This window comes from Prionailurus bengalensis, chromosome D3 (assembly GCF_016509475.1).
Source record: "Prionailurus bengalensis isolate Pbe53 chromosome D3, Fcat_Pben_1.1_paternal_pri, whole genome shotgun sequence".
NCBI lineage: Eukaryota > Metazoa > Chordata > Mammalia > Carnivora > Felidae > Prionailurus > Prionailurus bengalensis.
In genome coordinates, this window is record NC_057356.1 from 40,942,873 (window position 1) to 40,969,317 (window position 26,445).

Below are 26,445 nucleotides of genomic sequence, written 5' to 3' on the forward strand. Positions count from 1 at the left end.
GAGACTGGCATCACACCCACTTTACTGAGCTGAAGGTGAGAAGGTGAGTGAAGATTCTTCACCTTTTGGACGTTAGGCACCTCTCTGAGACCTAGATGAAAGCCATGGACCTTTTATCCAAAAAAAAAAAAAAAAAAAAAAAAAAAAAAAAAAAAAAAAAAGCCAACATTTGCAAATAGTTTCAAGAGTCCCTTTTAAAACCCAGGGAAGAACATTTTCAGTAATGGGAGGGAGATAAAATACTCAAGAGATCTCTTGAGCATCAGCTGAAGCCCCTTCTGCACCCACTAGCTGTCTCCTGGATAATTCAGGCCCCCTTAGGGATGTTTCCAAAGAAAAGAACAGCATCTGAGAACAGGGTGGTGCACTGAGGAGAAACACCAGAGTTTGCAGCCCCGGGCCATCAATCTGGTCACTGGTCCAAACCTACGTTATGCATCCTCTTCCCTGGGCCTTTTTTCACCAAGGGAGATATGGTAACTGTCATTAATATTCCTTTCCTCCCAACACATAGAAACCATATCCCCCTTCCAGAGCTGACTTGCTTTGACCAAGAAAATGTGACAGAAGGAATGCCACGGCAGCTCAGCGCCCAGCCTGGAAGGGGCTAGCGGTTTCCAGTTTCCTTTATGAGCCAGTCACCATGTAGTAAGTCTGACTAACCTGAGACCACCATGCTGTGAAGAAGCCCAAGTCAGCCACACGGAGAGAGAGAAAGACAGAGAATGGCCGCAAGGAGGAGGCCTGAGGGGCCAGACATGTGACGAAAGCCTTCCTGACCTTCCAGCCCGGCCAGGCCCAACTGCCAGCTGATTACAGCTGAGTGACTCAGGCTGATGCCAAATGGAGCAAAAGAACCACCACGCCAAGCTAAGCCAAGCCCTGATGAGCTCCTGATGCACAGAATAGTGGAAAATAATACATCTTTGTTGTTTTAAGCCACCAAGATTTGGGGCAGGTTGTTACATGACAATAGATAACGGCCCCTTCATACCAACCCTCCTGCTTTTTCTGGGCCCATACACAACCCTCAATTATTAGCTCCAGTAACACCTCCTTCCAGAAGTTTCTCTTCTCACTCCACCTCGCTCTTCACTCCTCCAGCCTCTGAACTCTCAATTTCCTCAACCCCGAAGGCTTAGCTCAGGGGCTCTCTCCTCCAAGGAGCCCTCCCTGACTTCCACAGTGGCCATAAGCGCTTCTCCACACACCCAGTATGCCTGTGCACACCCCATGCCCATGACCATCCCTTTGTCAGCTTGTTTGTCCCCAGACTGTTATTGTCACATGCATTGTCATCCACATAATCCACACACATAGCTCATTAACTACCACATAATAGGGGCTCAGTAAGACCTTATGAACGGAAAGAACAAACCCCTACACCACTCGCTGGACATTTACATACTATTGCATTCATTCCTTCTGCAGACCTGTGTCTCTTTACCACTGTGGTTGAAAATGCCTTGAGGTTAGGGATCATGCTACTCATCTCCATGCTTCTCACAGAGCCTTGCACACAGCAGGTGCTCAGTAAATGCTCTGTTGACTTTTAACTGGTCAGTGTATGGCTTTCACTGTGACCTTAACTCCAGATTCCCCCCTAGACCTCTGCTTCTCAGGCTGCAGATCTCCTAGACCTTGACACTGTATAAGGACAGAGAAGGCTCTGCTGGTTTATTTTTGGCTCTTTACAATCAATGGAATTCTTGAAAGGCCACACATTCTACATTCACAGCAATGAATTCATTCCAAAAGGATAATCTTTTAGAAGCTACATTCTCTTTAAAGACATTCACCTCCAACTCCTACTTCAGCAGACAAAGTGTGAAAGAGTTAACACAGCTTCCCATACTGCCTGGGAATTGCAAATCAACTGGAAATATCTGATTCAATCTGTTATTATAAAACACAGTCCAGACAGCACTGTCACCACAAGGGACAATCATTCTATGAACACACACAGTGTTGTGACCTTTACTCAACATTCCAGAGATACAGGAGCTGTGTGGGCCTGGGAGGAGGGGAGGCTTATGAACAGTGTGGTGTAGTGGGCCCAGCACTGGGGTGGAGGCCAGCTTCCTGGTCCTGGCTGGCCTGGGTACCTCCTTATCTACAAACTCCTTTTCTCTGAGAACACCCAAAGCATTTTCCCACCTGACTACTTCAGATCCTCCAGCTTCCCGGGGACCTGACCATGACTCTCCCCAGCCAGGCCCGTGCTCAACTGCCCCTCATGTTTCAGCCCTCCGCTCCTTGGGTTTTATGACTCAGCTTGGACATAAAACCCTACAGGCTCACTCCAGGCCATGACATCTCAGCTCAGTGTTGGCGGTCTTTGTCACCTGGAGCTGAGCAAGGTGGAAAAGGTGATAAAAGCCCAAAGGGGAGGAGAGGAGAAAACAGGGAGAGGGCAGGTCAGGAAGTAGGGTCCTTCTGGGCATACAGCTGGCCCTCAACAAGTCCTTTTGGAACCAGTAAGTCTGCATTCAACTCTCGGACACACGAAGGAGATGTGTGCTAGACTGGAAGACAATTCTTGGATGCAGCCCACCCAGGGTTCTTGTTCTGGCCCTGCCACTCCCTAGATGTGTGCCCCTGGGTACACTTCCCCTTGGGAAAGCAGAGGTTGTTGTGGGGCTCTATGACATGGCCTGAGGGAACTAGCCCAGTGCTGGTCCCCAGAAAGTGCTCATTAAGTGTGAACTCACACTTTCCCTCCCTGCTTCCAATTAGAAAAGGCTGTCTCATTATTGAGGCCACCTACATGAAAGAATCCAGGTATAAGAGAAGCTATGTCCCTCATGGATGATGTGCTAAACGCTCAAGGAACAAGGAAATTAACTTTGTTGAATATATTGTTTCATGTTATTAAGGAACCACTCATTCATTCATTCAACAATCATTTGCTCCGTGTCTAGTGTGCAGCAAGCTTTGCCTAAACACAACTGATATGCTTCCTTGTTGTAAGCACCAAACGGCTTTAAACAGTTACTGCCCCTAAAATGCTTTTTGTCCATGGTCTTTGGAAAGGAATATGACCGTATTCTATCTGCCATCATCTAGACCTTAGATTTCAGGAGACAGGAGGTGGCCCAAAGATAATGATGACAAAGATTATAATGACACCAGCAAACAAAAGGCACTGCTTATAGAGAAGTGAACAGATAAGCAAATGGGAGTCTCCCTAAGTAGCCAGTGCTCCAAGTTGTTAGGCCAAAAATCTGACCCCAACTCTAAGCTCCCCAACATGACAGTATATATAGATCCACATCTTGCCCTCTTCCTCTGTGGCAAAGGAGCAGTTTCATTTTCAACTTGTTGTGGACTGATAACTTTTGTAAAATGCACAGATGGTGTTCCTGAATCCTGCAGTGATGTCAAATTGTTTTAAATAAAAGTTTCTAAATACTAACTCTCGATGTTCGTTTTTATCTCGTTGCCACTCAGCACCAGTGATTCACAAACTGGCACCAATCTACGAACCACACTTTGGGTAGCACTGATGTAGTGAACTCCACAGACCATCCAAAATCTAGCATAATGCATGCTGCGAACAAATACAAGAAATGGGATAGTAACGGGCAACTTACTTGCTGATGGCTGAAATTTGATCAGGTCTTGCAAGTCAGTAGAAATCTGGAAAACATGGCTATAGAACTGCTGGACTGAATTCTTCAGGCCAGATATGTCTCTGGAATGTGACCGGAGTGTCCCATTCATCTGCCTGACACAACTCCAGAGGCTGTTGACATGCTTGTTGAGCCCCTCCTTGATCCTCTGAAGACTTCCGGAGATGGAGTCCAGCTTGCTGCAGGCTTTCTCCATATGAGACACCCTGCTCTCAACCACGGACACGTCCCTCTGGACCCCATGTGTGTTCTCCTTACAAGTGTCCAGTTCAGAGAGGACCTGGCTCTGCAGCCGCTGCCACCTCTCCTCCAGGTGGCTGCAGCAATGAGCCATGGGGTCCTGGGGAGACGGGAGGGGCTCCACCGTCCTGTCCTTCTCACCCCCCTTAGAGAGCCCCCCCACTGCAGCATTTTTACCTTCTCTACAACTGCTTAGCTCCTTCTGGAGATGATTCACATCGTCTTCTGTGTGGTTTAGTTGAGAATAAAGAAAACTAAAATCCTGTTGAAGTTTCTGGATGCTACGTTCGGTTTCTTGAAACTTCCTATGCATTGTGTCATTCAGAGATTTCAAAAGGTTCAAACTATCACCCGCTATGTGTTCTTCTCCGTTTGGCAAAGTATCTTCTATCCCATGAGGCTCTCCCTGAAAGTTCTGCAGGCAAATATCCTCAACAACTTGAACTTTGCTCTTCAGGTGGTTTAACTCTATCATGACCTGTTTGCTCCCAGCCCCTGACACACCTGGCAGGGCTGAGGCTGGGGGGATGAGTTCTGCATCAGTGCTATTGGCCACCTCCAGGAGAACACTCCCCAGGCGCTCTTCCAGAGACTGGATTTTCTGATCAAGAAGTTGCTTCAAGTCATCTACCTCACCATTAATGGTCCCCCGAAGGGTTTCTTCAATGTAGAAGCAATGTTCTTCCGCATTCCTTTCTGTCACATTGATCCTCGCATCTAGTTCATTCCATCGTGCATCAAAGTCCACATCTGGCTCTGGAACTACAAGGCGGTCAAATTCATTGTCCAGGCGTGCATTCAGCATTCTGGTGGCTTCAGCAACCCTTTCAATTTTCTGGTCTAACATCTTGATCTGTGGCCCAAAGTCACCATTCTTTTCACTATTACAGCAGTTGGACCGAGCTGAAGGATCTTGTACCCGGTCTCGAAGATCGTTTATTTCTTTTCTCAGGTTTGTTTCCTTCTCTCCTATTAGCTCAATCACTCCCAGGTAGCTGCTCCCATAATCATCACACTGCTGCTGGAGACCAATCAGCTTGTACTCGCATGAGTTCTTCAGGTCGGCCAGCTTTCTGTCCATTCCTTCCATGAGCTCCTCTCTCAGGGCATCAATCTTACTATCAACATAGGCTTGGTAGAGTTCATTGGTCGTCATGGTCACCGTAGGGCCCTGGGCAGCCTCCTGGAGCTGTTTGAGCTGTCCTTCATACCCCTTCACTTTCCCATCCAGCTCTTCCAGCTTGTCACTCTTGGTCTTCAGAGCATCCTTGACCTCGGCCAATTCGGATTTGATGTCCTTCATGCCAGATTCCTTATTGTTGAGGACATCAGGAAGCTGGACAGTTTCTGTGTCTCCACCAATGGCACTGTCAGGCACTGGCTGGGGATGCAGATTACTGAGCCATGAAGCCAGCATTTTGCTGGCATCATCCTGAACGGCATGTTTGAGGTTTTCGTTCACTCCAGCAATGGAAGACTGGAGATCAAGAACTGTTCTTGTGAGTCGGAGAACCTTCTCCTCAAGCACCTGGATTTTTTTTTCCTGAAGTTCTTGCGCCCCCTCTTTTGGATCTATGACTTGACTTGGTTCTGTGGCACGAGTTGGTGGCAAAATCTTCTTGGGCTCTGAGACTTGGCTTGGTTCATTATCTGTTACAAAGAAAGAGTTGGACATGACTTAACAAGTTCTACCTTTTCCCATTTTCTGCAAAGACAATAAACAGGGTACTTAAGGAATGCACTTAAACCTTCACTTATAGATCCCCTCTCACCATAGGCAATTATTGTGGTAGAGAGAAAAAGACTATGGCCTTTGAGTCAAATAGGCCTCCCTTTGCATTCTGGCTCTGTTGTTTACTGTCTGCCCTGGAGCAAGTTAATTAACTTCTGTGAACAATAATCCCCTCATCTATGAAGCTGAGGTACTATCTTCCCTTTTAGGGTTGTTGAGAGAATATGTAGTACATGGTACATAGTAGGCAGTCCATGGTCTCTTTCACTCTAAAGGGAAATTTTTTTTAAGTTTATTTATTTATTTTTGAGAGAGAGAGAGAGAGACAGACAGACAGACAGACAAAGAATCCCAAGCAGGTCCCAAACTATCAGTGCAGACCCCAACACGGGACTCGATCTCACAAACTGTGAGATCATTACCTGAGTCCAAATCAGGGTGTTCAACCAACTGAGCCACCCACACGCCCCTAAAGGGAAATATTCTTAATCTACTTTGTCATATGAACACATCATTCTCACATTAGTGAGCTGCAGCCACACCCCAATGGTTGACTACATACTGTAAAACCACAAGAAGCCACTTTAGTGATATCCACCCATTAGCTGTTGGGTGATATGATATCATATTAAGCAGTCAATTATTCTCCAAGCAACTCCTAAATGTTATTTTACTTTTGTTAGCATCGCTATGCTAACAAAGTCTCATAGACATTGTTTAGCACTGTTATGCAGCTGGGGAAACTAAAAGCTAAAGAGGGATAAAGCAGTGACTCTACTGTCACCTCCTAACAATAAAGCCATGTGGTCATATATACTAAGATTCACTAAACCAAAGAATATAAACATCGACTTTTTGATAATCCTACTCTGAGAAATATACTTCCAAGGAAATAGTCCAAAAGAAATTTAAAAAAAGTTAATAAGGATGACTGTGATGAGTCCTAAAATGAAAATAAAGTGATAGATACAGAGATAGATGAACTAACCAAAAACAAAATTATTGAAACGTGAGGCAGTAGGAACCTGACAGCAAACCACACCCCTGAACTCACAGTAGGATGCAAGGAATACTAGAAAGGGGCTAACATCGACAAGCCTGGAGATGATACAGAGACTATCATAAAGGATGGAAAAAAATCAAACATAACATAGAGATTGCAATGAAATAAAATGCATTAAGGTACACTGAACAAGCGCTAGAAGTAAATGTAGAATGTTGTAGATATTTGACTTTAACGTTGTTTTTTCCTCCCCTAAACCTTTGCACACAACCATAACAACAGCTATTATTCATGAAAATCAGCTTTGTGGTAAAATCAAGACTGGAAGTCAGATGGCCAAACTCTCAAGCAGAGAACTATAAAGAACACCTTATTTTCCACACTGAAACATGTATTCTACCTCAAGACACCAGGAGGAAAAAACAAGTTGTTGAATCACTTACAAATGAAATGCCTTTCTGAGCAAAGGAAATAAAAGCAAAGGGCAGGAGAAGAGGGAAGAACAGCACGTGAGGAAATGCTTCTTCTACATATTCCTGGTGACTGTGGAAATTGCTACAACTTTTTGGAAGGATAACTTGGCAGTAAGTATCAAAATCTCAGAATCCCTTTGCCCCAACAATTACACTTCTAGAAGTTTATTCAAGTAAATAATCAGAGATGAATCCAAAATAGTAACAGAAAAAAATGTTTATTCAAATACTATCTATAAAAAACTACCAACAACCTAAGTGACCAACAGTAGGGGACTGTGTTCAAATAATCACACTCTCAAAGCCATTAAGTGATACTGCAAACTATTTAATGAATGGTTGTTCATTATAGATTAAATGTAAAAATTAGTTCTAAAATTGTATGTTCTTTACAATGATAGTGGATTAAGGATAAGCATTTCCTTTCATTGCCTTCTGAAATCCCACTAAAATGGCAAAACAAAACAAAAAACAGAACCACGTCACATATAAAAATTAGGAATCAGAATGGTTTTGGGCATTTTAACAGCTGCATTGGAAGCTAGAAGAAAAGGGAGTGATGCTTTCAAAATTCCAAAGGAAAATTATTTCCAATCTAGAACTCTAAAGTAGAATAAAAATATTTTCAGACTATAAAATATTAGGAAGTGTACATCCCATATAATCTTCTCATAAAACTACTGGAGAATGTGCTCTACCAAAACAAGGGAGTACATTGAGAACAATCAAAGAGTATAGGAAACAGGGAATCGGTGGGAGGGAAACAGTAAGATCACAGGCTGGCAGCTGTGAACAAGGAAAAGAGGATGACCAGTCCTGGTGGTGATTGCTCCAGGAAGGTGAAACTGATGTGTGTGAACATAATGAGAGGACATCTAAATAATCACCCTGAGGACAGTTCGGGTTAAAATAGGGACAAAGACATAAAAAACAAACAAACAAACAAACAAACAAACAAACAAAAAACAAAAAAAAAAACAAGCAAAGAAAAATATAAAACAATCACTAACTCTAAAAAAACCAAAAAGCTATATAGGAAAGCCAACAGATTCATAGCATACTACATAGCTCAGCTGTACACATTATCTACCTAGTTACCACAACGTAAATAAGAAGTATTAAGTAAATTAAAAATCTGGTATAAACGGTATGGAAAGGATGAGGGTATAGGAACCATGTGCTGGAAAGCAGATGAAAAGGAGTCATAATTTCACCTTCCATAATGAGAAGTCAATAGATAGGGAGGTTGGGGAGCCTGGATGGCTCAGTAGGTTAAACATCTGACTCTTGATTTTGGCTGAGGTCATGATCTCATAGTTCATGAGTTCAAGCCATGCCGCAGGCTCTGTGCTAGCCTGCTTGGGATTCTCTCCCTCTCTCTGCCTCTCCCCCACTCATACACACATGGTACGCACACACACAGGCGCTCTCTCTCTCTCAAGATAAAATAAAATAAATAAACTTGAAAAATAGATATGGAGGTAAATTCCAAAAGACCATCTAAAGAGTTTAAAGTAATTACCCCTGGGAAGGGAAAGTGGGGGAGAAAGGGAGGTCACTGCTTTCCTAATAGTCCTTTTAAAGCTATTCAACTCTTACGGGTTTAAACTTGTATAAAATAAAAATAAAACAAAAGTAACCTATTATGATCCAACAGATCCCCTTCATGTGAGCCCATCATAGTACCTATCAGGACGTATTGCAATTACATGTCTGATGTTTGCCTTTCATGAGTTCAGGGACTTGTCTACCTTGTTTTTCATTTTTCCCAAGTGTCTAGTATAGAGCCTGCCAGATGAAGGAGCCCAATAAACATGTGTGGGATGAATAAGTGAATTTTCCTTAACGACATGTACAAGCGGATATAGGAAGGAGAGTAATGTGTGATAACAAAATGTTAGCAGTGAGATTATGTGTAACTAGATATTCCCCTAGACTTTATGAAGATTCTATAATTGATATATATTACTTTTGTCATAGAAATTATTTTAAAATCTATTTTACAAACAATATGGGGAAACACTACAAGTTTCAAAATTGACAATACTTCATGGGAAAACATAATCATTTCAAGACAACTTAAACATCAAATTGGTAAGAAAATCTAGGTTACATTTATTCTCACTCAACTTAAAAAAGAGGAAAGATAAAGTGACATAGAATAAAAGGACAGAAAATTTTTAGCCATAAAAGTCATTCTATTGATGTTATAATTAAAAGCAAAGGTGAAAATTATCATTGCTTTCTTAGTTATTCACTGAATTTGTGCTACTTCCAAAAAAATTCACAAACAAATTTAAGAACAACTTCACTGGATACATTGAACTTGGGGCTTACCTTTGCAAATCTCTCACCCCAAACAGAATGAGGATGATTCTGATACACCTATTTTTTTTTAATGTTTATTTATTTTTGAGAGAGAGACAGAGACAGAGACAGAGACAGAGACAGAGACAGAGACAGAATGTGAGCACGGGAGGGGCAGAGAGAGAGGGAGACACAGAATCTGAAGCAGGCTCTAGACTCTATGCTGTCAGCACAGAGCCAGACGCGGGGCTCGAACCCATGAACCACGGGATTGTGACCTGAGCTGAAGTTGACACTCAACCGACTGAACCACCCAAGTGCCCCTGATTCACCTATTTTTAAAACAATTAGTTTCTTCAAATTCAGATCTATGGGAACTTGTAGACAAAAAGTAAAAACAAAGCATCGCTACATATGAATCTCTTCGCATCTGTGCCCACACTACCCCAGTCTGAAACCATCAGCCTCCCCTATGCTGATTGCCAAATCCTTTGCTTTCAGAAACCAGCCCTAACAAAGCAATTTACTTGCCACACAAAACAAATCAAAACAAAACTGTATTCTGATTGCTACTGCTTCTGCAAATAAATTTGTATGCCACATGTGTCTACTGTAGGCATACATGCGTGTTACTGGAAGACCCTGGAGAGCTCCACATTCTAAATCATAAATCCTACGGTCTGCAGAAGCACTGGAAAGATCAGTGGTGGCCATGCACAGGGAAGCACAAAGAAGTTACCTGTGGCTTTCTTCACGCTGTTTCGAGGCCGAGCGGGCGTGGGGCGAGGAGTCTTCACAGGGTCCCTGGGACCTTCCTGGCAGTCTCCCCCTCTAAAGCCAGGGCAGCACCTCCATTCCAACTGAGTCACCGTCTTGTACTTGGTGACGTATCTGGGTCTGAAGTTCACACGATACCTGCCGAGGAAAAGGGTGGCATCTCTCTTTACTGGCTATTGCCAGCGCCCCGGGCCCCCCTGACTTGTACCCGAATGAAGAGGATCCAGGTCACTCAGGGCTCTGCCTGCCCTCTCCACACTGACCCAGAAGGGACCACTGGTCTTTTCAGTCCAGCCCTGATGCCTGGGGCTCAGCCAAAATCGGACTGGCCTCCTTTATCCATCTTCAACCCACCTGCACTCAGCTGCCCTCCCACTAAAGGCCAGAAAGACAGACAACCTAGAAAAGCCTGGCCCCGCGATTCCTAAAACTGAGCTTTTGTTTCGCACACAAATTTTTGTTCCACAATTCACTGCTTTGTGGAGATTTTTTTTCTGGGGTAACTCAGTGTCATTTGTTTTGTATTTTATTTATTTTTAAATGTTTGTTTATTTTTGAAAGAGAGAGAGAGCACGAGTTGAGGAGCAGAGAGAGAGGGAGACACAGAATCGGAAGCTGGCTCCAGGCTCTGAGCTGTCAGCACAGAGCCTGATGCGGGGCTCGGACCCACGAACCATGAGATCATGACCTGAGCCGAATTCGGACGCTCAACCGACTGAGCCACCCAGGCACCCCCTTTTTTTTTTTGTATTTTAAAGAAACCTCCCTGACACCTTCATCTCCATAGCATTTGTGCTTTCATCTTGGCACCTTCCTTCCTGCAAAGGCAGCAGGCCATGAGCCTTCAGAGAGGGCACCTTATGCTAGCTGTGTCCAGACCTTTTTAAAAAGATGCACCTGGGTGGCTCAGTTGGTTAAGCATCCGACTTCACCTCAGGTCACGATCTCACCATTGGTGAGTTCGAGCCCCACGTTGGGCTCTGTGCTGTTAGGACAGAGCCCGCTTCAGATCCTCTGTCTCCCTCTTTCTCGGCCCCTCACTTGCTTGCGCTGTCTCTCTCTCAAAAATAAAATGAACATTTAAAAAACGATTATAAAAATACATAAATAAAAATAAAAAATAAAAAGATTCCCTGATTTGTAGAGCTAATGGTAGAAATAAGGATCCCTTTTTAAGTGCACGTTCCCCCATGCACGTGCATATCACACCGAGATTCTTGTGATAGCTGTAAAGTCCTCCAGACCCAGCGCTGGGCCTGGGCCAGAGAGTGGCAACCCAGCAGCCCCCCGTACACTCAGAGGATGGATGCAGGGGTCTAACACCCCCAGGTGCCCCTGCTCACAGCACAGATGCGGGCCACTCCTTAACTTATCCCAGCTTCTTCTTCCAGCTTGGAAGCATGGCTCTCTAGAACGTCCTCACTGTCTCTTCACTGTGAACACCAGCACTAGCAGCTGCCCTCCTCCTTGGGGGCCAATTCCCTGAAAGGAATCAGCTCTCTGTCACTTCCTAGGACTGTGTGCTGCTCAGAGGGGCGTTGGGGGGCCCGTGGGGACTGGTGCCGGTCAGGTGACTCCACCTCAGCACCAGCCTTGCTGAGGGTGTAGTTCAAAGTCACACTCCCAAGAAAATTGCAAATTAGTAAATGTAATGGGCTTTTGGCATCCTTCCTGAGGGTCAAAACCATGACAACTAAAACTTTAGGTGTAAGGAACTCCCCCATCGCCAGGACCCAAGGTGATCCTCTGGAATTCCCAGAAGGCCCTGAGGACAGCACTGACGCAAATGTTAGTGTCCCAACACCTGTCTCTGTCCCTGGTTCACCGGCCCTTCTAGGGCAGTGGTTCCAAACCTTAGCTGAGTGTCAGAATCACTAGGGAAGAGTGAAAAACTGCAGATGCCTGGCTCTCACCCTCAGAGATTCTATTTACTTGGTTTGCAGTGTGGCCTGGGGACACAAATTTTGAGAAGCCCCAGAGGGAGACTTTTTTAAAACAGAAGACAAAGCCGGGGCGCCTGGGTGGCGCAGTCGGTTAAGCGTCCGACTTCAGCCAGGTCACGATCTCGCGGTCCGGGAGTTCGAGCCCCGCGTCAGGCTCTGGGCTGATGGCTCAGAGCCTGGAGCCTGTTTCCGATTCTGTGTCTCCCTCTCTCTCTGCCCCTCCCCCGTTCATGCTCTGTCTCTCTCTGTCCCAAAAAATTAAAAAAAAAAAAAAAAAAAACAGAAGACAAAGCCGAATGAATGAAACAGAAAAGGGGGGGGGGCATGGAGCAAGACCTCGCTTCTAGGTTATTTATTCCCTCTTATTGCCACCACACACCCCATTAAGGCCTAACTATTTATAGAGTTTCCCCTTTCCACAAATGGGAAAACAGAGGCTCACAGAGGTTAAGTGACCTGTCCAAGTTCCAACCGTCAGGAAGGGCCAGGGCTGGGATTTAAACCCAAGTGTTTGCCCCTGTACCCCAGACGGTCCTCCCAGCACACAGAAGCAGAGACTCGGGTGGAGAGAACTCCACCCACCCAGAGATATTCCAGAAGGCTGTGTAAGCAAGGTCAAAGGACAGCTGCCATCCCCATTCAGCAAACACTTGTCTGAACATCTGACACGGTCCACATTAGCCCCCAGCCCCCTAGCACCCAACCTACCAAAAAAGTCCCTGTGTGGTCCTAAAAACTATTAAAAAAAAAATCAAGAGTGCTTGCCTCAGCAGCACATATGCTAAAAAAAAAAAAAGAAGAAGAAGAAAGAAAGAAAAAATTCCACTTCATTGTTTTGCATGTTCAAGTATAGCATAATGCTGCAAAAATGTGTAATCTCAGAAAAACTTGGTTCCTCTGAGCATTTAAGACTGAATGTGAAAATGTGTTTGCTCTCGGGTTTTGTACACGTGCCAGCAGATGACAGCCCATAGCAAACCCTTTTGGACGCGGCTGCGAGGGACCAGGAGAGCAAACCCTGAGCCTGCGACCCGCACCCCCCACCCAGAGGCCTCAGCCCCAACCAGAGCTGAGTGTAAGAAAGTGCTTGCCTTTCCAACACACCTCATTATTTTCTTTAAAGGCAGTTATTATTTTGGAGCCAGCTCATAACTTAGGAAAGTTCCCTGGAGTTCCTGCCTTCCTCTCCAGCCCCACGCACATTCCCCACTCCCACCCTCTGCCTATCGGCTTGCTGTAGGGTTTCCGGTTTGCGGCAATGGAGTTCAGGTTGACAGCATTTCTAACAGAGTTTTAAGTCCAGCGTGTGGAAGAGGCCTTCCTGGCTAGTGATGACAGCTGGAAGTGATCAGGCGGCCACCTCCAGCCGTGGGAAAGCTCACGTTCCGACTGCTCCATGCACAGGGACATAGATCCCAGAGGCGGCCATGGGTCCTCAATCTGGGGGATGTGAGGGAAAGAGGTAGGGTTGTGCAACCCCACAGCCCCACTGGGATTTTCCCTACAGAAACGGGTTCCTGCCTCCATCAGAGCCAGCCAGTAGGTCCTCCAGAGGATGGGAGGAACACAGCATGATGCCCAGATCCTCCTTCTGTCCCTCAGTGCTCTGCAGGACAATATCCCCGATAGGGAGCTTTAAAAAAAAAGCTCACGTCTTTACACTCAAAATTCTAATTTAACTGGCCTGGGGGCAGGGGTGTCCAGGCATGTGTACCTTTCAAAAACTCCCCAAGTAACTGTCAAGTTGAGAAGTGCAGCCCATAAGTCAGGGCACCCATAGGCCCTCCCTCCTCACGGGAGCTTGGAGCCTCTGAGGCAACCAGGCAGGGGAAGTGAATCGACCGAAAGCAGCCCAAGTGTTAACTCCAAGGGCCCATGGGCTATAAGCACACAGAAGGTGCCCCAGGGACACTTAGTGAATCAGCTGACTGCACCCAGCTGAGGGACTGATAGCCAAAGGGACAGAGTCAAGGCGGTGCTGGGCTAAAGCTGGAAGGATGATTCAGGCTACAGCCTTGGCCCCCATCCCAGTCTTGGGCAGGGACTGTAACAAAATCCTGTCTCCCAGGGGAGCCCTGGCCACAGCTGCCTCAGGTGCTCTTGGGGGCTCCCGGTGGGGAGGGGGGTTGGCAGCCCGAGCCTGCCCCCACACTAGCCAGCACTCTGCAACTCAGCCTCTCCTCAACTCTCCTCCCCCACCATCTACCTCTGAAACCCTTTTGGGGTGGGGGTGGGGTAGGGAACAAGGGTTCACCATTTTTAGGAGTTCATCCACTGTGTCTAATGTGTAATATTAGATCAACCCAGAAGATTCTCCTGACAAGGAAGGTGGCAAGAAAAGGACTGGAAAAGTTGAATCAGGGTTCAGGGACCATATGACTGGAATGTACACGTTAAAACAAAATATGACAAAACGATTGTGCCTCCATTGGACATCTATCACCCCCCGATAAAGACTTCTTCCTACTGACAGATAACGTATTCTTTGATAATACGCTTTGGTTCACACTTGTTCAGTGTTTGTCTTTTCACAGACCATAAGCCCTACGAGGGCAAGAATTCCTGTTGGTTTTGTTCTCTACAACATCCCCATTTTTAAAGACAGCAATCTGTCCTATTGTAGGTGCTCAATAAAGAATGAAGTATTAATCATTAATCAAACAATAATGAATGATACTAAGTCTACTTTTGACATGGTTTTGGGGAATCCAATGTCCATATTAAAAGCCCCAGAGTTGTCCTCAGGTCTAACCCCAACCGATGTGAATTCCTAAGTCTTCCCAGAACGAAATCAAGCTCCAGAGTCCTCGGGTCATAATGAGTTAGGGCAAGAATCACACACCAGAAGGTGACCTTCAGTGGTGTTGTCCAGTTATATAGCCATTAATCAGGTGTGGTTATTTTAATCTAAAGTGATTAAAAGTAAACAAAATTGAACATTCATTTCCTCAGTCACGTTGGCCACATTTGAGGTGCTCAGTAGCCACATGCAGTATTAGCATGAACATCTCAGTCATTACAGGGAGGTCTCCGGGACAGAGCTGGCCTAGACCTTCATGAGACTATCAAGGGAATGGCAATGGGCACACATCTGTTCATCTCTTCATTCCTATCTCACACCCACCCATCTTCTCTCTCCTCCCACATTCCTTCCGGGTTGCCAGTAGGAGGCTTTTCAGAAATAGCCACACATCACTGGCAGAGGATCATGTAGACAGCTGTTCTACAAGGTAAGGCTCATTTCCCTGCATTTAGTATTCGCCTGTAACTTCTTATTTGATTCATGCCACTAACAGTGCACAAATCTACAGCCCGGTGCCCCACTGACTGGGATTCCTCCCAAGAACAGACTTTCTAGTAAATTCCTCTCTTTCTTCCAGGCACTGGCTTGTCCCCAAAGCCCCGGAGCCAACTCTTCTTGCTTCATCCCACGAGTGGTCCTGTACAGTATTGACTGGAATGGACTCTCAGGATGGAGAAGGAAGCTAGAAAGAAGAGGTGCCTCCTTCTCTTTTGTAGGGAGCATCCTAGGCCTGAAGGGATAACCACTGATCTGGGACAAAGTCAGCATGTACATACAAGCAAGAAGTCATTTCATGGAGTTTTCAGGATGCACATCCAAGGCAGACTCGGTTATCTGGCATTCAGGTACTACACCAAGTTTTCCACATCCAGACATGGTAACTGACTTTTGTTTTTAACTGTGGTAAATACGTATAACATGTGGGTAAAATACCCATAACATAAAATAAACAAGTGGGACTACATTGAACTGAAAAGCTTCTGCACAGCAAAGGAAACCATCATAATAAACATGCAACCTATTGAATGGGAGAAAATATTTGCAAATCCTGGATCTGATAAGGGGCTAATATCCAAATACATAAAGAACTCATACAACTTAAAGCAAACTGTGAGTGAATGTATGTGTGTATATATATATATGTATATGTATATATATATATATGCATATATATATGCTTAAAAAGTAGGCATATAAGTAGGCATAAAAAGTAGTATACGTGTGTATATATATATATATATATGTTTAAAAAGTAGGCAGAGGATCTGAATAGACATTTTTCCAAAGAAGACATCCAGATGGCCAACAGGTTCATGAAAAGGTGCTCAACATCATTACTCATCGGGGAAATGCACATCAAAACCATAATGAGATATCACCTCACACCTGTCAGTGTGGCTGGTGTCAAGAAAGACAAGAAATAGTAAGTGTTGGTGAGGATGTGGAGAAAAGGGAACCCTGGTGCACTGTTGGTGGCAATGTAAACAGGAGCAGGCACTATGGAAAACAGTATGGAGATTCCTCAAAAAATTAAAAACAAAACCACCATATGATCCAGCAACCTTACTTCTGGACACTGACCTGAAGAAACACTAACTTGAAAAGATAACTGCACCCCCATGTGCACTGCAGCATTACTCGCAATAGCCAAGATTAGGATGCAACTTACATATCCATGGATAGACACTTGAATGGATGGATGGATGGATGGATGGATGAATAAAGATGTGGTACACACACAGACATATACACACACAGGAATATTACTTAGCCATAAAAAAGAATGAAATCCAGCCACCTGTGACAACATAGATAGAACCTGAGGGTATTATGCTAAATGAAATAAGTCAATGGCACCTGGGTGGTTCAGTTGGTTAAGTGCCCGAATCGGTTTAGGCTCAGGTCATGATGTCAGGGTTCTAGGAGTCCAAACCCCGCATCAGGCTCTGTGCTAGCAGTGCAGAGCCTACTTGGGATTCTCTCTCCTTCTCTCTCTGCCCCTCCCCCACTCACGCTGTATCTGTCTCTCTCAAGATAAATAAACTTAAAAAGAAATTTAAAGGGCACCTGCGTGGCTCAGGTCATGATCACATGGCTCGTGGGTTTGAGCCCCAAGTCAGGCTCTCTACTGACAGCTCAGAGCCTGGAACCTGCTTTGGATCAGGGTCTCCGTCTCTCTCTGCCACTCCCTCTCACTCTCTCTCTCAAAAATAAACATTAACAAAATTAAAAATGATAAAAATAAAAAAATAAATAAGTCAAAGACAAAGACAAATACGATATGACATCACTTATATGTGGAAACAAAAAAAACCAAAAAAACACAAAGTAACCAAAAAACCAAGCTTACAGTTACAGAGAACAGATTGGTGTTTGCCAAGGGTAGGGGATGGGGGTGGGAGAAATGGGTGCACTGTTTTTTTAATTTAAATTAATTGAATAATTTATAATAAAAAAAGAATGGGAGAAATGTACCAACCCTAGGTCTAAAGGGGCCAGGAGAGGACAAGGCTGCAACCAGAGCATTAGGAGAAGGCTGCTGGACAGGAGCTGTGGCCTTTCGTAGAGGAAACAGTCACTGCCCACTTTCACTTGGAGGGAGAGGGCAGGTGACTTACAGTGGCCAGACCAGTGGGAAGCCAGATGGTGAGGGAACCCAGTGACCAGTACTAGTGAGATAATTCTGGAAACAGCAACCAACTGTAAGTATCCCTAGACTAAAAGCAAAAGCCCTTCTCATTAGTTCCCTGAGTGACAGACAAGGAACTTCCCACCTCTGGGCCACAGTTTCATCAATACCATGAAAGGATTAAATTACAATCCATCCAGGTCAGACTCCTAGAACAAAATCAGGAGGGAGGAGGAGAGGAAATGGATCTGGGGACAAACAGAAAGTGGCCAGCACATGCTGCTAGACAGACACAAGGAAACCACAATATCTAAGAAGGAAAGGGGAAAGAGTATGTCAAGAAGGCAGACAAGGTCATATTTCCAGCGCTGCTGAGAGGGTCGAGTAACAGAAGGACTGAGAGATATTGTTCTTAAGACAAGGAGATTCTCGGTGAACTGAGCCAGCGCTGCTCAGATCAATGTTGAGAGAGGACGCTGGGTCAGAATAAAGAATGAAATAAGCAAGAGGAGGTACAGACCAAAAAACCTCTTCCATCAAGTTTGCTTGTGATGGGAAATGAGAAATAGGGTGGTAACCAGGAGGTAAGGGGGGCTGAAGAAGAATATTTTCCCCCTGAGTTCAGGAAAATCCTAACCAGGGAAGAGTGCTGAAAGACAGGATGAAGTAGAGAGGGCAGTGAGAGAGCCATGGAGAAGCATTCCTGGTCCTCATCCAGGAAAGACTGCTCTGGTGAATGAGCCCTGTCTGCGTGGACACGGGGCAGGGGTGAGTGGAGTAGCGTGCAAGGGTATAAATTGAGTCAAACCCAGTCCCTAAAAAAGATTACGTCTTAACTATTTTGAAGAGCCAAGTTCAGTGGCATTAAGTCCATTTACATTGTTCACAACCGTCACCCCCATCCATCCCCAGAATTCCTTTCATTTTCCCAAACTGAAGCTCTGCACCCATTAAACACCAGCTTCCCATTTCCCTCTCCCCAACCTCGGCCCCCGCAACCACCATCTCACTTTCTGTCTCTGTGAATTGGACCTCCCCAGGGACTTCATATTAAGTGGAATCATACAGCATCTGTCCTTTTACGACTGACTTATATCACTTAGCATAATGTCCTTGTAGGAGAAAAAAAAAACTTTTCCTCTACCCTCTTAGGTTTGTTCTGAGTCTTGTGAATTAAACTGACAAAAGACAGATTCACAGGAGAAAAGACATCCAAACTGTATGGATGTTAATGTTTTTTACATGCATGGAGGTTTCACAGAAAAGAAGTGAAAACAAGCAGTGGGACTCAGGGGACTATATACCATTTTAACACAGGGTGATAAATTGTGAAGTGACTAGACCAAGGAAAAGGGGTTTGGGCTTCTAGGGGCAATAAACTGTGGGACTATAGCTAGGAAATCTAGAGGGGAAACTCATGGAAGATAAGGGCTATGTCAGTAAGGCTTGCATATGCAGACTTATCTTGGTGCCAACTGTGTATCTACAGTGACAAAGGTCATTCTCTTCAGCCTGGTACAGGACAGGCAGGAAACATAGAACCCTGATTTTAGACAGAGAGAGGGAAGACAGAGGGCTCTTCTTGTCTCTGCTTTTTCTCAACTGTCTTCAGCTCAACATAATCAATATGTCAAAGTGGCATGTTTGGGGTGGTCTGCTCTGAACTCCTTCACCCTCAAGGTTCATTCATGTTGTAGCACGTGTCAAAATTTCCTTTCTTTTCCATAGTAATTCACTTGCACAAAGTTTGGTCTCATGTTCTGATTTAGAGATTGACAAGACAGCAAACTAATTTTTTTTTTTTTTTTAGTTTTTTTTTTTTCAACGTTTATTTATTTTGGGGACAGACAGAGACAGAGCATGAACGGGCAAGGGGCAGAGAGAGAGGGAGACACAGAATCCGAAGCAGGCTCCAGGCTCTGAGCCATCAGCCCAGAGCCCGACGCAAGGCTCGAACTACGGACCGCGAGATCGTGACCTGGCTGAAGTCGGACGCTTAACCGACTGTGCCACCCAGGTGCCCCTAGACTTGCTTTTAATGGAAGTAACAACAGAAAATCCAGTCAGGCAATAATGGCTATAAAGTTTGAAACTGGAAGTGATTCCAGAATGATAGGGAAGGAAAAGTGGTTCTGCACCAGCAGGAGAGACACTTGCAATTTGATTTCAATCCACTCTGTTTTACAATCAAACCTTGGCCATTTGAAACCATGTACATCTACAATGACAATCTCTGCAATCCGAGGAGATGACTCTACCCGTCCCAGGTCCCTCCCAATGCTAATTTTCCACAGGATGAAGAAGTCTCCCACACAGGACAAAGTGAAGGAACCAAAGGGCCTTCTTCCAGGTTAAAGCACATCACACACACAAACCACAATTTTCATCTTATCTTTTTCTGCTCCATGACACATTTTTAATTAGATCTCTGCATGGAGAAATTAATGGAAGGAAAGAAATAGAGTATCTTCCTTGACTTTGTTGGCAAATTCATCTAGGTGTTAAAAGCCAGAATGCTCGGGCAAATATATTTCTGAAATACAAAATGCACCCAACAAAACTAAAACCTTAATGAGCCCTGATTGAAATCAGAGTACAAGATAGGTTTGTACACTTAAAAAATAACAGATCCTAGACCAAAGCAATGTGTTCAAAATGAAAATGTACACACAAGAGACTGTCTGCTTCCCAGTACAAAGGATATATTTGCTGGGGACACCAGGATCGTAAGTTGCTTATTTTTGTTTCCTCTTGAATTAATTTCCTCGCGTACTTAGAGTGGCAAGTTAGATTTCAAAACCTGCAATCTTCTTTACCCCTCAGTAGTTTGCTCGGATCACACAGACTTGTAAAAAGTAATACCCCTGTCCCGACACACCCACCCAGTTCTTTACAATTATCACCCACTTCACCCTGGGGAAGTCTCTGCAGTGGTGAAGGAGGGGGATTCTGGAACACCACAGCAGCTTAGGGGAGGCTCGGCCACCAGTAGCCAGTGAAGCTGCTATTCTTACATTCCTTCCGCGAAGGCTTGCATTGGAACATTGCATTGCATGTTCCAAAAGTACAGGGCGTGGCCGGCACCGTGAAATACAGCTTATGCATGCGTTCCAACGAATTGACATTCTTAGTTTTAACTTCCTGACTTTGGGAAATCCATTACAAAAGTCAAGCCACCATGGGAAGGCTCACTGTCCCAGCTTTCTGGAGGGTTCTGTAATCGTAATCCACCATTAATGAAAGCCCACATTCCCCCACAGGATTCTTTCCAGGATGGTCATCATCGCTGCTGCAGGCTGCTTCCCCAGATAAATTCTATACTGTTCCTTCTCAAGCTTACATCATGTTTCCTTGTTCCTGGAGCCAGAATCTCAGGACACTCCTCCTGCTCTTGCTCTGGTTTCCCACAGCGTGAGCCATGAGAACATCTGCCGGCCTCAGCCTGTCTCAGGATGCTCACCACAGATACAACTTCCCATGGTTTGGGGATCCAAACCTTTCCTTTCAGAACTACCAAATAACTAGTTTATTTCCTCTTTTTTTTTTTTTAAGGGCAAAAATCATTTCCGCAAATTCTGCCACGAAACTCAAAGTCAATTCAAAATCCTCTTTCCTGTGTTTCCTTGGACTTGGTTTGCAACATCCAACCTTCCCCTTTAGGGATCTTGGTCCTTTGGATGAAGACTATGGATGCTGGCAAGCTTTAGACCACACCTGTGACTTGGTGAGGTCCTTTAGACGCCTAGAAAATCCCGAGACAGTAGGAATGTCTCAGCAGATACAAAAACACCACCTTCTTCCTTTGGGCGAATTCATTCTCAGTAAAAGCAATAATCGGGGAATTGAAAATACAGGAACACTTGTATTTCTTTTCTAATTTATGACATTGGGGAGAAAAAGTACCAAAATAGTCTAGTTTCATATTTCTCACATTGTCCAGGATAACGCAATATTACTTTAGGGTTTTAAAAAAATGTTTTTAATGCGTATTTATTTTTGAAAGAGTGAGACAGAGTGCGAGTGGGGGAGGGGCAGAGAGAGAGGGAGACACAGAATCTGAAGCAGCCTCCAGGCTCTGAGCTGTCAGCACAGAGCCCGATGCGGGGCTGGAACTCATGAACCGCAAGATCATGATCTGAGTCAAAGTCAGACGCTTAACCGATTGAACCACCCAGGCACCCCACTTTAGGGTTTTTTTAATCAACACTTAACACAGGGAAGTGGAGACAGTTTCATCCACCTGCACTCTGCTTAGAAAGAGCATGGTTTTCCTTTCGAAGGGGCTGTGACAGCCCAGGTCTGAAAGTGTGGACAAGTAGGGGGTGAGCAAAAAGAAGAATTTGGCTTATTTGCTTTCAAGTGGGTAGGGGTGACAGAGCAGGAGGCCACTGGAGGAGGTATAAGTGAAGAGGAACTATTCTCCGAGGTGACTTAGGGTGGCCAGTGGATTTTCAAGGTTGGCATCATTATGGCATCCTCTAACAATTTGTATTGCCACAGTGTCCAGCAAAGTCCTCACTGCTCATGCAGGCTTGTTGGATTGGATTTTTCTCTGGGGACTGACGGGTGTATGTTGGCCAACTCCATGGGGTTCTGAGACAGCCACACAGAACCCACATACACAGTGGGCTATGGGAGAGTTGGCCTTGGACACTATCCCAGTCTACAGGAAAGCTTCTGGGCATCCACAATTCTTGCAAATTAAGAAGGGAGTGAGACAAATATATAGACTTGGAGGTGAAAGGGGGCCCAAATGACACTAGTTTTTCTTTTTTTAAGTTTGCTTATTTATTTTGAGAGAGAGAGAGAGAGCGAGCGAGCACGAGTGGAGGAGGGGCAGAGAGAGAATCCGAAGCAGGCTCCACACTGTCAGCATGCGGCCTGATGCAGGGCTTGAATTCACTAACTGTGAGATCATGACCTGAGCTGAAATCAAGAGTTGGACGCTTAGCTGACTAAGCCACCCAGGCTCTCCTGACCTCTATTACCTAGTTTTAAAGATAGGTGGCTAGCTTCCATTTCCTTGAAATCATGTTGTTGTTCTTAAGAAAAATGACATAGATTGCATTACTGTGCTGTTTTGTTTTTTTGTTTTTTTAGGTAAGACAATTAAATATTTGGTTTAAATAGTGGTTCTCATCCTGCTAATAAGCAGGTTCCTAAGCTGGCCCATCACCGAAAGCCCTCACTGAAACTGGCTTCAATTTTTACAAACAAAATGTAAAAGCAAGCAGGATATTTTCAAAGCCACAGAATTAATCTTTAAAATACTTCCCTATGTTTTTAGAATTTAACTTTCTCAAAATGAAGTTCTGTCTTTTGTCATTTTAACTTCCCAGTAACACCAAACCATTCTTTATAGTTGTGTTAAAAAAAAAAAAAAAAAAGAGAGAGAGAGAGATAACAGAACCAAAACAGAGTCACTTGCGCTAAGCCTCATGTCAGCAAATCAAGTTGAATTTTGATTTACAATCGTGTAACATGAACTCTTACAGAAGGAAAGCTGTCTCTTCTATCAGAGAGATAGTCAACATACACTCACATCTTGGCAAAAAACTTTTAAAGGTTATATTGAGACTGCCAGTTCAGGAAATTACATTGTATCATTACCCTGATTGATTTAACTAGAATCCATCACATTTCAAATCCTCATTTTAGCTATAAACCACTATATTTTCATTCAGTATTTACAATTATTTTCAAGATTATATGTGTGTCACAATTCCTTTTTTTAATTTTTTAACGTTTATTTATTATTGAGGGACAGAGACAGAGCATGAGAAGGGCAGAGAGAGGAGGAGACACAGAATACAAAGCAAGCTCCAGGCTCTGAGCTGTCAGCACAGAGCCGGATACAGGGCTCGAACTCACAAACCACGAGATCGTGACCCGAGTCATAGTTGGACGCTTAACCGACTGAGCCACCCAGGCGCCCCTCACAATTCCCATTTTAAAAACACAAGCCACAGGGGCGCCTCGGTGGCTCAGTCAGTTAAACACCCAATTCTTGATTTTGGCTCAGGTCATGATCTCACAGTTTATGGGTTCGAGCCTCATGTTGGACTCCATGATGATTCTGTGAAGTCTGCCTGGGATTCTCTCTCTCTGCCCCTTCCCGACTCATGCTCATGCATGCTGTTTCTCTGTCAAAATAAATTAATACTTATAAATGAAATGCATACACTCTGTGTGCCGTGTACATGCAGGATATATAAATTTATCATAGGGCAAAAATTTGCAAAAAGACTAAAAAATATGGGTTCCTTCTTGGGGCGCCTGCGTGGCTCAGGAAGTTAAGCGTCTGACTTTTAGTTCAGGTCATGATTTCATGGTTCATGAGTTCAAGCCCCATGTCCAGCTCTCTGCTGTCAATGTGGAACCTGCTTTAGCTCCTCTCTCCCCCACTCTGTCTCTGCCCCTCCCCCACTCGTTCGTTTTCTCTCAAATAAATTTTAAAAAACATTAAAAAATATATATGGGTTCCTTCCATAATAATGGTCTCAATGGCCCATGTGAAGAATTATAGTTGGCTCCTGACCACAGGTGATGAATAATGAGGTGCTGACTATCCCAGGGACAAAGGCAATCCTGCCATAACCTTCAAATGACAGTCCTTGAACTATCTTGACTTCCTTCACAACACATGGTCCTTTTTATCAATACCCTTGACAACAGATCACACAGATCACTCAGTGACAGCTCTTCATGTATCCTCACCCCCACGCAGTGCTGTTGCACTTAAACACAGGAGAGGTCACCTGGCCATTAGACTGGGCCGCTGCTTCTCAACCTCTGCATTGTCTGGTCTGCTTCCCCCACCACACCCAGCACAGGTCCGACATGGACTGTGGCCAGTCTCCTGACAATGCCCTTCCCACCACCCCTTGCCCACACCCCTCCTTCTCCCCGCTCAAATCTACTTTGCACGCATTGCCTGATCAGCATTTGGAAGCAAAGTTCTGATGGTGTCCCAGAACAAAAACTTTCCATGACTCCCCTTTGCCTAAATGATAAAGCCTAACCTCCTAACACTGGCTGTTACAGGTTGAATTGTCATCTCCAAAAAGATTTGTTAGAGTCCTCACCCCCACCCAGTCCCTCAGAATGTGACCTTATTTAAAGATAGGGTCTTTACACAGGCAATCAAGTTAAAATGAGGCCATTGGGATGGGCCTCACTAATCCAATGAGTGGTGTCTGTATAAGAGGAAACTCAGACACAGAAACACATACAGAGGGAAAGGATGTGACAGACACTGGCAGGAAGGTGACCATCTACCAGCCAGGGAGAACAGCCCCGAGCAGCACCTTCCCTCAGCCCTCGGGAGGAGCCTGGCCTGCGGACGCCCCTTCATTTCCCACCTCTAGGCCCCAGCCCATGTTTTCTTGTTTCATGCTGGTGTCTTCTCAAATCTGCACATATTCAACTAGAACAATCTTTCAAAGCCCTGCTAAGATGTCATCACCTGCAAACATGTTCTCAGATTCCTCCTGGCTGGGAATAATTCCTTCCACCTCTGAACATCCTCAGCTATTTGTACTTCTGTATAGCAATTCTAGTTTCTACCTTTTATTTTATAATTATTTCTCTCTATGTCTCATTTCACTGACTGGATGTGAACTTCCGGAGGGCAAGGGAGAGGTTGGGTTCCTTCCTGGGTCCCAATGGGGCCTAGTCCTGGGCCACACATAGTCCTTTCACAAAAATATTTATTTAATGAAACTGAGTAACCAAGAGTCCGCAAAGAAGTCTTCTTTACCCTATTGAGTTTTCTGCCAATTCGAAGTGGCTTAAGTTAATTATGTGGCCTAAATCCAACATTTTCCAGGGTTATAAGTGTGAAATGCGTTTTTCTTATTCCACTATAGTTTTATCTATGCTCTCATCTGTTAGATATTTACCATCTAATTTGCCTTCAGAAAAATCAGAGAAGCGACCTTGCTATCAATACAAATGATTTTCTACACCATTTTGCCACAAGGAAGTCCCCAGCTACAAAAACCATATACAAATGGTGGTATACGCATACAAAGGAATAGTACTCAACAATACAAAGTAATCAACTATTGATACATAGTACAACACGATGTACCTCAACATAATTGTGGAGTGAACAAAGGCTAAAGGCTAACCTAAGAGTACATACTGTATGACTATTTACATAAAACTCTAGAAAATGCAAACTTATCTATGGAAAGCAGATCAGCAGTTGCCTAGGGAGTGTGTGGGGAGAAACTGGAGGGAAGGATTGCCAAGGGGCATGAGGAAACTTTTGGGAGAGATGGTTATATTCAATGTCTTGATTATGATCTTGGCTTTAAGGGTGCATACACGTATCAGAACATTTAATTACACAACTTTAAACATGTATGGTTTGTGTATGTAGATCATACCTCGATAAAGCTGTTTTGTATAATATATATTATATAATATATTATATATGTCATATATATAATATATAATATATATTTTATATATATATTATACACACACACACACACACACACACACACGCATTTTTGCATTAGGGTGCCTTAAATCTCTTCAGGACTGTGAAATCAAGTACCAGATAGTCTTGCCCTGACTATCTAATAATATAGCTCAGCTTAAAAAAAATAAATAAATAAAATTAAATCTATATTTAAGCTAAGTTTCTACCAGTAGAAACCAAAACCACAGCATTAAGTCTTTTTCACAGTTTCAAAATGAGGATCTAACTAAAGTTTTTAGTGTTTTTTTTTTTTTTTTTAACATATTGGATTACTCTTTTGCTTTAACCATTTGCTTTATCTGTTGGGGGTTTAGACCTAATATTTATTTTTGTACTTTCAAAGGTATGGATCGGTGACTAAGGAAGATAGTCAAAACAATTTTCTTTTTTTATAAAGCCTCCAAATTGTCATTTA

At 44.1% G+C, this 26,445-nt stretch overlaps 1 protein-coding gene across 2 annotated transcripts in view; it reads right to left on the reverse strand.

The window, feature by feature from the left end:
• The window catches only part of EMILIN2 (elastin microfibril interfacer 2), a 51,763-nt gene that overhangs the window by 14,644 nt on the left and 10,674 nt on the right, over nucleotides 1–26,445 (reverse strand). For both annotated transcript variants that reach the window (XR_006293950.1, XM_043558402.1), the window contains exons 3-4: nucleotides 10,127–10,302; nucleotides 3,594–5,522 (exon numbers count right to left, since the gene is read on the reverse strand). Coding sequence is in view for 1 of the 2 variants with exons in the window: in XM_043558402.1 (XP_043414337.1) it covers nucleotides 3,594–5,522; nucleotides 10,127–10,302 (2,105 nt within the window). In the remaining variant the exon portion in view is untranslated. The remainder of the gene's footprint in view (nucleotides 1–3,593; nucleotides 5,523–10,126; nucleotides 10,303–26,445) is intronic.